A 12,797-nucleotide genomic window follows, 5' to 3' on the forward strand; every position below is an offset into this window, starting at 1 on the left:
CTGAGGCTAGATGCACGGTGAAATCCAGAGGATGAACGATACTCCCCTCCCTTGTGTGCAGCACACAACATGTATTCCTGTAGTCAATGTGAGCTTCTACTGTGGAAGGTTTCTTCTTAGTAAATGTGCAGTGCAAAAGAAGAAGCCAAGCATCTTTAAATAGTTTCGACAAGTGAAAACAAGAAGTTTGCACTAAAATATAGAGATGTGTATTACTAATATTTTGTGCTGATTTGGAGTCTTGAGGTCACATAACATGGAAATGATTGAGGGGATTTTTTTAATTTTCTTTTTACAGAATAGCAAAAATGAATTTAGCACTAAAATGTTAACATAAAAAATAAAAGGCAGTGTAGTTTGGATATCTGGGGCTTATTGGGAGTCTCTGAAGGTCACAATCATAATATAAATACAATATGGGATAAATTTCTAGCATATACATGACTTCTGCACTGACATAAACTAAAAAACATCCCTATGAAAATAGAGAAGTTTTTGAAATGGAATAAAAGAGGCGTGCATCATGGTCCGATCTAACACTAAGTTTGTGTGCAAGATGAATGAAACGCAAAGAGATATGCGTGACGTGGCGAGACTCTGCTGTCAGCTAAAGACAAAGATAAAGAGCAGAAAGCTTGGCAGACAAGATTAAAAAAGGGAAGCATGGTTTAATTAAAAGATGGACAAAGGCCTTCTCATCCAGCATACAGTAATGAACAAGCGACTCAAGGTGCTTTCAGTATATTCCAGTGAGACACACACACACACACACACACACACAGCAAAGACAAATGTTGCTCATTCAATTAGAGAGACACCTCTAAATTGGAGCCTTTGGAGCTCGTCAGGAGAGCAGAGCGAGCGGGCGAGGTGGCGACTGTTGACGCTAACAGCATGGGGCTTTAGGGACAGAGCTGTGTTTCTAGGCTGTCAGAGTGGCTGCCAGACTGCACAGGTCGAGTAGCCAGACTCCTGGATCTGAGGGGAACCAAACCCAGCTATCTTTAGCAATCAAAAGGCACTCAAACGGAGAGAAAAGTAAGGAGCGGAGAAGCGGCGAAACGACATTCCCTGCAGCTACAGCTTTTACACTGCAGACCTGTGTAAAAGCTGTAGCTTTCCTCTGCAACACTGGAGAATAATGTTAAGAATGACAAATAGGTGGCTGTGTGTGAGCACATCCTCGAAACCCTGCTGAATCCAAGTATTCACTGGACAACTATTCATCTGACAGTGTTTCTTCCTTCAAGCTTTGACATTTCGTAAACGGAGAAGGATTATGTTGCATCTGGAGACAAATCAGAAGTAGCGTCTGTAGCCGACTTTGTTATCACCGTTGTGGCTGTAAAACAATGAGGAAATAGGTTTCATTGCCACACAACCCGGGAGCTCAGAGGTAGAGTGGCCGTCTAGCAACCGAAAGGGACGCTGGTTTGATCCCCACTTCCCCCCGTGACCATGTCCAAGTATCCTTGCGCATGGTACTGAACCCCTAATTGCTCCTGATGGCCTTGTGACAGACTGGCAACCCATCCAGGGTGAACCTCGCCTCTCACCCAATTTCAGCTGTAGCCCCCCCCCCCCCGACCCTTAACAGGATAAGCAGTATAAAAAAAATGGATGCGCCACACAACCCATAAATCACAACATGTATCACTATCAGAATTTACTTCCGTGATGTGAAGAAAATCTAGAAGGATGACATGATTAAATTATATGTCTAAGATCAAGTTAGCAGAAGGCTAACTGGAAGTAGCCGTCTCAGTCGGCGTAACTCTTGACCTCCCTGATTTGCTGCAATGGCATGTATATTTCTTTTAAAGTACAAATACTGGATTGGACATAAGGCAACTCAAGACACACGCACTAAGTAACTGACAACCAGAGCTGCTGGAGTTCCTGAGGGCCTTCCATTTGTTAAATTTGTTTTCCATTGTTAAGTCAGATGCTCTTAATATTTTTTGCGAACCTAATTCCACGGAACTTGTTAACAAAATAAATTGAATCAAAGTCGGAGTTTGGAGTGTGTGAGAGTGCAAATGAAGGCCCTCTTGTTCAAATTCAGAAAAAGTCCGAGCCAGACCTAAAAACACCTTGTTTGGTGTTTCACTAACTTGTCTATGTTAAAAAGAAGCCCTGTTTAGAAGTTGAATCCACTTTACTCTCTTTGTGTAGTTGTTGAAAACATTATTAGGACGCTGAATAGAAGCTGATATAAAGGGAGAGAAAGAAAAATAGACTAAAAAGGAAGGCAAATGCAGTCTTCATTTGTGGTGTTTTAGTTTCATAAATACAACATTGGGTAATTGTTAACCACTGTAATTTCATACCAGATGTGGCTCATATTGGTGATAATAATAAAGAAAATTGGGAAACAGAGATGGATGGGAGGATAAGTGAATGAGTGGGGTTTTGGAGGCGTAGATATAATACGATCAGAATAATAGAGGTATTCATGCATAAACTGAGGCTTCGATTTCAGCAGTTTCAGCTCCGATGCTCTCACTCAGCCATTGTTTGTCATCCTTATTATTGTGCTTTTATCATTAAACAACTCTGTCAGTCTGCCCCGCTGTTCAAACTCTGCTGTTTTCAGGCCTTGGCCTCAAACATCACACATAAACACTCATACCTACTTCACCTCTAGGGACACTGCATAGATGTATTATTCCGATGCACATGTCCATGTACATGCAACGTGCACAAGTAAATGCACTGAAAGAGCTGATGGACCCTCTTTCCCCATCGCGACAGTTGTTTTATTCTGAAATGCATGTTGGATAAAGGGTAAAAAAAAACACCAGTATGGAGGGTCTACTGTGGTGAGTCCGTCTGTCTGCCAACCAACCAACCACCCAAAAACACGACCTCTGCAACCTGAGAGCAGTTCCAACAGAGAACCCCAAACTTCCTCTGCCTAGTCCACATCCACCAGCACTGACTGAGAGATCCCAGCCATTCAGCATGGAGATGCAGTCCCTCCAACTGGTCTTTGGGCTGACCCATGGGCCCTTCTCATCTGGAATTTCTTGGAAACCCTCCTTGGGAGACCTTACTAGAGCCCAAACAACCTAAAGTAGCTCGTTTCAACTCAACGGGAGAGGTATAGCAACTCTTAAGCGCCAGATTACCCATACTACCGTATCCCTAAGGGAGACGCCAGCCAACCGTTCTGGCTGCTTGGATACTCAGTCACGTTCTTATGGCCAAGATCCATATTTCATGACAATAAGTGAGACTAAAAAGGATGGTTTTCCTTCTGGCTCAACTCTTTTGCTGTGACAACAGTGTTGTCTGATACCGTAGTCCCCTCACTCAAGAGCAAGTCCCTGAGATACTTGAACTCCATCACTGGAACCCAATCCCTACCCGGAGTGGACAATGGTTTCCTGCCGGGAACTCAGGTCTCATTCTGTGGCTACTATATCATTAAATTTGCTCCATCTGTTTTTCACTGCACAATGTTAGACAATGCTGGAAAAAGGCCACAAATAATGTTTACCAAGTTTTCTGTTTACAGAGACGGAGCTGATCAAGTCCCATGTTTGCTGCAGGGTCAACCACATGCAGACAAACACCAGATGTTAGTGAGCGTTTTTTTTTAGCAAGTAGAAAAGGTGCTTGACATTCATTTACTGAAGAGCCGTTGTTTCCTTATAACCCTGCCTCCCAACCTTTACCCCTTGCCCCAAAATCCACTTGTTCCTAATTGGATACATGGTTCCTGTCCGATTGGAGCAGCTGACCCAATTAACTGGTCTTCAGTGTGAAACGTGTACCTGAACCTAGGCTAGGTCACACACACATAGAGAACCAAACACATGCTGTTTTTGTTCCAGCATACGGCTCCCTGGGGGCTCCTCCAGGGTTGTTCTGAGAGATGGCGGGGACCCTCTCTGCCCCCCCACTGTCTGACCTTTACAAAACACAAGTCAGAAAATGTGTGGCATTTTCCTCTAATCATCTGCACCTAAACACACGGGAAACAGTGGCGTGCCTCAATTAAGGCATCCTACTGTATGGCCCCATGAGAAATGATTCACTCATCTTCAGTGGCAGTCGTCATCAAACCTGAAGGCATTCTTATGCTGAGCTGTCCTCTTGTGTGCTTCACCATATCTACTTTCCTGTTGTAATCCTTCACATTGCTGTTTAGGCCTTTTATTTCATAATCAGCTGTTTCCTGTGGCTGCATTATTGAGCCATATTCTTCCATGTACATGCTCGTCTGCCTCTTTCAAAGACCGTCCTATGTCCTCTAGACAATGCACTTCTCATTTCATCTGTGTCGGAATCTCTCACAAGCACAACTCAGGGAACACAGAGCCTGAGAAACTCGTAAATAAATCCTTTCAATATGCCCTGTGTCTACTAGGTGAGGATCCTCACATCCTCAGAATCACAACTGCTGAGACGGGAAAAGTGGCTTTTTTTTTCTGTTGGCTGACATTTTCCAAGGGCATACTCTCATAGCCTGTCTGTAACATAAGATAAATAAACACTGAACCACAGAGAAAAATCTATGAAGTGTATAATATATGCAGAAGAACTTGGGAGGAACAAATATGATCAACATGTGTTTGTGTTTAAAGCGTGTGTTGTTGTTTTTTCGTAGTTACACTGCAGTTGTTTCGTTTTTCTGAAATCCTGTTTTGTTTTAAATCAATTTATTGTGAGTACCTGATGGCAATACAGAACTAACATAAGGGGCCGACAGCAAAATAGTTTGTGTTGATCCGAGATGGAAGAAACGCTGCAGTGTTTATGCTCCAAGCAACAGCGGGCATGTGCTGGCATGTAATATGGAACACGCAGAAATATTGAGATGTACACAACAGTTCCTCCAGTGTTTTATTGACAAGCTCGTTTAAAAATTCTTGTTAAAGGAGTGGTGTGGGGGTTGGGGGGGGGGTTATATAACATGTCCATATAGATTACATATATAAAATTATGCATCATTAGCATTTTTGAGTTGCAGTTGTCAAGAGCAACACCAGATCCAGTCCTCACTCCTCTGCAACTCCATCAGCTAATCCAAATGTGGTGATTTCAGGTTACAAATAGTTGATACGATCAGCCAGTCTTCTTTCCTACTCTCACTTACAGTCATAAATTATGGGAGACAATGGGGCAGACTCAGGACCATGGAAGGGATAATATCGCCAGGCAGGCTGGGATCACCTCGGGATCCTCCAGTCAGAGTTGGCCGAAGTGGCCGGTGAAAGGGAAGTTTTAGGGTTCCTTGCTGGTGCTGTTACTTCCACAACCCAATTTCAGATGAGCAGTTAAAGATGGATGGATGGTGTGTATCCAGTGTGTTTCAGGTGTAACATCACAATGGCCAGCAATGCAAAAATCATAGTTTTGAGCCAGTTCTCATTCAGGTAATCAAATACAGCAGCAACTCTTTGTCACGGCCCACTGCATCTGATACTGATGTGTCAGATGTCATGTTGTGTATAAGGTGTAGCCAGCTGTCAAGTAACTCCAAAACCTTTCACGTCACTGAGACACTCAGAGCTACTTCTCTGAGTCACTGCACGAGTGTGCAACAGTGGAAATTCCAATGCAAACTCAGCCAGACCCTGTGTTACATGGATCCACTCCAAACGTAATGGTTTCCTCCATGGACCATTCCCTGTTTACACCAGGTTTGGCAAAATTCGGCCCATATTTTTTGGGCATAATCCTGCTGACAGGAATCAAATGCCACCAATAATATTACCTCCTCAGCCACTATAGTGACCATGGATAAAAATGTGAACTCTGCGATTCAAAACACGACCTAGTTTAGTTTAGTTTTCAGACAATAGTCAAGTCAAATATAAAATACTGTATCATGTGATCAATTATGAACAGCAAAAACACAACAAGAAACAAAGGAAAGAAAAGATCAAATAAGGAGAGAACAGAAATGAAGGAAGAGAACTGAGAGGAAATATAAAGGAAGAAGGTAACCCTTGCACAACAGTTTCATGCCACCGTGCCAAACAGGAAGCGATACTCGTTTGGCATTCGTCAACTGATCAGCCTACAATTTCATATGGCGATTTAGGACCCACACTTACAGCACCAGGCGTACCTCCAGCACTAACCGGCATGATCCAGTTTTGCTGCAGCAATGATACAAAAGATGATACACAATGCAACGGAAATGACGCAATGTACATGTTTACTTCAGTTTTAGCGTTTTATTCTCTACGGAGCCAACTGGACAAAGACAGCTGGGAAGACCGTCAGGAACCTTTTTTTATCACCAGTACGCCACCAGAGTTATCGCATGTATTTAGATATCTGATTGAGAACTAGAGTTTGAAAGGCTAAAGGTTTAAATTAAATAAGCCGAAGTCCATTATTCATAGCATGATGACCGAGTTAATCATTTTTTGCTCAGCCAATACAGCTAATAACCCAAGTAATTCCCATTTTCTTGGGCCTTTTAATTGATTCATTAAATGGCTCACTCTTTTATTCCTGCACCATTGACTCCATTGCAGTTTGCCTTCTCGTCAAAGGATCTGATAGTAAATAGATTCTCCTTTATGTACTCGACAGGGATTATGTCAGTCCATTTGAGAGAGAGCGAGAGGGAGATGGTTTCACCTCTGGTGGTTAGTCTCTGCTTCAGAGTGGTGCAGCGCCTGGAGTGTATTAGCTGGAGCACACAAAGAGTCAGAGGAGGTCCATTGATTTGTGGCCAATATTGGCTTTCTTCTCCCCCTTCGTTCCCTTCACCAGGAACCCACAGCTGTGTCTGGATCAATGGGGCAAATGGAGGGTTTGATAGCACTAATTGTCACTGGCTCATGAGCCACACTGACCACTGGATGCTTCAGATGTTCCAGCTAAAGTAGCTTGCCTCCACAGGGGAAGGTTTGCGCAAGTTTCCTGTTCCAGCCCAACATCGCTCAAGGGTGTCTGAACTTAATTGCAAGCAGCTGATGAATCTGATCATGTTCAGCTCGCCCCTAATAAAGGGAGAGTGTTGCTCTCCTCTGTAGACTGGTTTACAGTTCTTGAGTACACCTGTGCTGCGTTCCAGCGTGGGCACAAGCAAATATAACCTTCCCTTAAACCGACTCTTATGTTTATGAACTCAAAGTGAAATCTGAGTAGAATTAGATGGAATTAGTTGACCGTGCATTTCAAGGTTCTGGCAAATAAAAGGGACAGAAAACTTCAAAAGTTTGGAGTAAACTGTGATATCTGTATCTACTCAAGAACGATTCACATAAAATCTTTGTAGTGTTGCATGGGAAGAAAGGTTGCCGGAAAATCCGAAAATATTTGACTTCAGGTGGTTTTTGCATTTTACAGAAAATACATGCACAAATTGGGAAATTAAATTCCCTTTCTATGAACACATTTTGATGCAGTGAATCTTTAACTTTAACTGCTTATCAGCTGTTTCTACCGCTGCCTCCCAGAAATCCTTGAAAACAAACAATCTACAAAGCATGCTAGCAGCAACAACAGTTAACACAAGTGAACTGAAAGAAACTCACCGATTCTACTCTCCATTTTTTTTTTTGCTGTTAGGCGGCCAAGGCGACCCCTTCCCCTGCTCTGTTACAGCCACATAACGTTTCCTACACCCCCATCTTCTGATGAATTCATGTATTGCACAGCCTAGTTGATTTGCTTACAAACAATCTGATGGCAAAGCGCTTCATTGTCATTTCAGTTTTTCCATTTCATTCACCATTTCCAAAGTTTGCTTACAGTTTGCTTCACAATTAGAAGGAAACTGAACGACATACACTACATTTTTGCCCCTGTATGAATGGGGACTTTGTCAGAGTACTGTTTTATCTGTGTACTTCTACTTTCACCTAGGAAGAAGAACTGTACTTCCAACTTCCACCACCACTTCGTAGAGCCATGTTGGATTACGGATTTTTTTTTTTTTAACTAAATCGTCAGCATTTCCTACATTCCTTTAGATATTTTGACAGATATCACTGGCAATTACATGACACTGACCATAAAATAAGATTCTTGTATATTCTAAATTGGTCTTCTAACTCCATCTGAGCTAAACGATCGAGGACTCCTCATGTTTCATCTAGTTTGACATCAGCTCCAGCCCAACAACTTCACCAAATAGCAAAACACATCTCATGCAAGATAAAATTCCAGCTTTTTATTTTTGCGTCAATGAAGAATGATGTGACTTGAGGGTTGGTAGTGAACTGCGCTGATAAACTCCCACTGGTTTATGGGCTAATTATGCAGGTCTGAATAGCGGTCATGTTGCCTGGGGCAGTTGAGAAAAAGAGAAGCTCCTCTTCTCGCTGTCACAATGCGGAACTGTAGGTGTGCGAATAAAAAAAAAGCGAGAGAAAAGCTTGAGTGGATATCCTTTAGGTTGGCTGCACTTTTTATAAAAGTGTTTCCCAGCAGCACGGATGATAGTCAAATACCTCGACCTAACAGGTCATTCATCACCCTGCTCCAGCTGCATAGTTAGCTGAGAATTCCATTTCATGTACTGACCTCCAGACGAGAAGAAAGGGGCCATCTTAGTTGAATCAGTTTAATACCAACTCCTTTAACATATGGACTGCTCATTCAAAGTCATCAACCACATACTCTTTCATGTCTGCACCGCACTAAAAGCCCATCACTCTGTATGACTAACCGAGGAAAGGCCTTTCTTGTCTTTTGAAAGGATGAAATGCCTTCTTCCTGGGAGATGATCATTATCTGGGGGGGCTTTCATTGGTTTTTCTATCTAGAAACTCTTAGAAGTCATTGTGCGGACTTCTTACAGTTGAGATTCTATGTTTTTTTGTTTTTTTTTCGAGGGTTATGGAGATGAATAGCTGAAATCTCTAAAAAGAGTCAACACTGAAAAGGGAAAAAAAAAACAAAAAACAAAGAGATGGAATCTGAAGTATTTAATTGAAACAGGATTCATCTATGAGCTGCCACAGTCAGAAAAGCATAAATCAATCATGTGAAGGATCCAGACAACTTTTCCTGGCAGTCGCAGCCATAAGGCTCATTATGAGCTTCAAAGAAGTGCTGGAAGACATTAAATCCTGGATAAAATGCATTAAATTAGCATCTAATAACTAAAGGTTTGAATACGTGATTTAAATTTCAGGAGCTTTCGCACCATTCTCTACTCAAGCCCAACTTATGTAAAGTCTCAAGTGAGTGAAATGAAAAGTTGAGAAATGCAAGTTCATTACACAATGGGGATGAAGGGCTCTGAGCCAGCTCATGATTAATTAAAAGTGACAAATGGATATTATTTCCCTGCCAGGCTCAACCTTTCCACTGGAGTTTGAGCACATTGACGGCGCTGGAGGATTTCACTCCAAAAACGATGAGAAAAAGTCAGCGGATTTTCTCTAATAATTTCATCAGGCGACAGAGACAAAGTGACATTTGTGTAATGTCAGTGGCTCTTTGCAAATAAAGCAAACTGTAGAGTCAGACCACAGGACATTTCTCCTGTGACAGAATAATACGAGCCACTCTGGCTTTGCCTTTTTTCTGGCTTTACTGAAGCAGTTGTCATGTGTTCTCCATAAACTTTGAAAAGAACATTATGTTTGCAGTCAAGAGAGTAGAACCTTTCAGCTAAAATGAAGAATGAAGCTGTTGCAACCACCCTTCTGTGTGGCGTATTCTCGTGAAACTCTCCTATATCTTATTCTGTGTGGAAATGTAACATTCTAAGATACTTCTGACAAGGCAATGGTTAAAGACTTACTAAGGTTAAACGAAGAAAAAAAAAACACATTGTAAGAAAAGATCATTGTTTCGACTGAAACGCATTTAAATATAAATAAAAATGGCTTAAAATGTCACAATGTTTTGCTAAAACACAGAACAACAGCTTTGAATTACTCAAAGTCTTACTAAAAATACTCAGGTTTTTCCTGAGAAACGTGGCTTAAATTGTTCTCACTCGCTAAATACACGGTTTTATCGCGACGACAACTGACGTCATGCTCCATACACATGGTTTTGTCGTCATAAGATAGTTTCAAATGTCCCAATGACTTGCTAAGAACACTCAGGTTTGTTGTTGGCCTGATGTCCTGCTGAAAACATCTGGTTTGGTCGCTAGAAACACAGCTGCAAATGGCCGAGTGCCTTGCTATAAACATCCACTTGTGTCTCCGAAAACATGGCTGGGATGTCACGATATCTTGCCAAAAACACCTGGCTGTGTTGCAAGAAACATGGCTGGAAATGTCGCAGTGTCACTAGACACCGCAATTTATTGGGTCAAAACACAGCTGCAAATGTCCCGATGTCCTACTAAAAACATCCGGGTTCCTTACAACAAAACACAGCTATAAATGTCCCAATTTCTCGCTGTCTCAAGAAATATGCCTGCGAATGTTCTGACTTCTCACTCAAAACACCCGGTTACGTTGGCAAAAACACGACCGGAGGTTTCCTGAAGTCTGGAATTTGGCTAACGAGTGTATGGTTAATATTTGAAGGCGTAATTACTGGACAAACAGAGAATAAGAGCATCCTGACATGGGACTCCACTGTCAGCTGTGCTCTCTTTCACAAAAGAGAAACACATCCAGACTCTTCAAACATTTTCATTTCTTACGCTCTTAAAGCTCCAGTGGCACATCGAAGACGACCTTGTTCAACAACCTTCAAAACCATTCTTCCAACAACCTCGACACCAATCAAACACACGTTAAATCTCCAACAAATCAAAGGGCCAATTCTTCTTACCTCATTGTCGCTCATCGACATCCATCAGGGAGAGACAGAAGGACCCATTCACACCAGCGGCGCTACCCTCGACATGCAATTCAGCCGCAGACTCCTGATGTTCTGCGTGAACGAACCACTTGTCTGGAAGAGAAGAATTTGGAAATCTTAACTTCCTCTCTTCCTGTTGAGGCAGATGCAAATCTAATCAAATTAAAGTAGTGACTTCATTCTCTGTGACATGATTTCACTCAGATTGACAGCAAATCCATCAATATCTGAGGTGGCAGTATAGACTGTTAAAAGTTTGATTTTGGCATCCGGCAGAGGAGATGACAAAAGACGGGAGGTGAGAATTCCCCAGGCGACTCCACTGATCTCTTGGCAACTGCTCCTTTTCCTCCACACGTCTTTTTCTGTCAAACATTTGTCAGGTTCAGACACATTTTTCAGCTGGATCTCGACGTTAAGAGTTTTCAAATGAAGTGTTAGGAAATCAACTCAGAGGTATAAACAAGGCTGGCTGAGGACCACTTCTTATCCCCAAAAAGCACCCCCTTGATTACACAAACATTTAAAGATTCTTCTTCTCTAACAGTCTCTCTCTCTCTCTCTCTGTTTAAGGATGCATGGACTGAAGCAGTGGATACAGGTGGCCGTGATGGCGCTCCTGGTGCTCACGGTGATGGCAGCTGAAGGAGGCAAAGCAGAGAAACAAGGTGAACCTGGCAAAACTCCCCAAAATACTCAGGAAATATTCAAAGCTTGAAACTTATACATCCGTACGGGAATGAAGTGGAATTATTGGGGATGTTGATATGAATTGTATTTATCTCGTCATACATAGACGGACATTTTAACTCTCTCCATTCTCGTCAGCGGACACCCGTGCAAACTTTTGAAATGCACATCTTCAGAAACACATTTGAAACTCCATCTGTTTGGGTGTAGAACTTTAAGGGCTTGCCTCATAAAAGAAAAACAATAAAACATAAGCACTTAGTACTTAAATATCACTGATCAAATGTGTTTTGTTGAGTAATGTGCTGACAACCTGTGCGCGTGATGAACAAATCTAGTGCGTGGCAAAATATCCTTTACATTAGCATTACCTTGATTTTACTTGAACTGCCACAGGTTCTCAAGGAAGGTGTCTTAACTGTTTCCCATGCTTGAATTCCCTGGGAAAATGTACAGACATTTTCCAGAAACACCTCAATTTTAAATCAGGTCCAGATGTTTGTTTGTTTGTTTTTTAACTGAAATATGTAATATAATATAGGAGGTAGGTAGACCATCTGAACTCAGTGCTGCACTTTGAACAAAAGAATTTGTCGTGAAAGGGACGCGCAGTCGAGCTCTTGCTTGTCTCATATCAAATAAATGACCCAGCAGCTCACGACTTTGATGATGAAGAGGCAACTTCTTCTAAAGACCCTTCCTATAAATACAGAGAGATCCCTCCTGAAAGGCCGCACTGTTAAAATATCCTGATAAACAACTCATTTAGTTGGAAGGAACTTGAGACTGAGTTGTGCCTTTGGGGTCGAAGTAATTGTGTCTCCTTGGAGAATTCAGTGGAAACAAACAGCAATATCTTGCAAAACGGAAAATAAGTCAGACAATCCCACTTGGGTTAATAAAACAAGATTCAGCCTGATTTAAATTCAATAAACAGTTCATTTGCATTGGAAATCAGGAATAGCACACTTAGCCTGGAATAACATTAATTGCCGTCAATTTTTTTTCCATACACTAACTCTGCCAAGGGGGTTATGTGAGTACTGCAGTTTTTTTGTTTGTTTGTCTGACTTTAAGTAGGATGACAGAAGAAGTAAGAGGCAGAATTTAATCAAACTTGGTGGACGGGTGTAGCATCCGCTATGGGAGGAGCTCGGACGTGCTCAACAAATTGAAAAATGGTACATTGCTTTTTTTTTTTACATTTGGTTGGTTTGAGGTATGCAATATCTTCCAGTACTCTCTGGCCTCATTGGCTTTAATAAAAGCACAACACTAATTAACTGAACTTGCAGAAGTTGCATCTCGTCTTGTCTCCAATGAGAGCATTTACACATGTTGCCAGACTCATAGACAGTGTA

General features: G+C 41.9%; 2 protein-coding genes across 4 annotated transcripts in view; one reads left to right on the forward strand and one right to left on the reverse strand.

Annotated features, from left to right (window-relative positions):
- The window catches only part of LOC147262722 (E3 ubiquitin-protein ligase TRIM35-like), a 65,794-nt gene that overhangs the window by 52,695 nt on the left and 302 nt on the right, over positions 1–12,797 (reverse strand). For 2 of the 3 annotated variants that reach the window (XM_086201874.1, XM_086201877.1), the window contains exon 2: positions 10,717–10,839. In XM_086201874.1, the coding sequence (XP_086058000.1) occupies positions 10,717–10,721 (5 nt within the window). In that variant the 5' untranslated portion in view covers positions 10,722–10,839. Of the gene's footprint in view, positions 1–10,716; positions 10,840–11,267; positions 11,372–12,797 lie in introns of those variants that run through there. The other variant, XM_086201876.1, reaches the window with a different exon arrangement.
- Positions 1–12,797, forward strand: part of ptn (pleiotrophin) — a 50,386-nt gene that overhangs the window by 22,153 nt on the left and 15,436 nt on the right. Inside the window, exon 2 of the mRNA XM_086201878.1 lies at positions 11,320–11,414. Within this exon, the coding sequence (XP_086058004.1) occupies positions 11,321–11,414 (94 nt within the window). The 5' untranslated portion in view covers position 11,320. The remainder of the gene's footprint in view (positions 1–11,319; positions 11,415–12,797) is intronic.

The sequence above is a fragment of the Aulostomus chinensis genome, chromosome 4, assembly GCF_037954235.1.
Source record: "Aulostomus chinensis isolate RoL2024-O1b breed Wild chromosome 4, RoL_Achi_v1.0, whole genome shotgun sequence".
NCBI classification, from domain to species: Eukaryota; Metazoa; Chordata; class Actinopteri; order Syngnathiformes; family Aulostomidae; genus Aulostomus; species Aulostomus chinensis.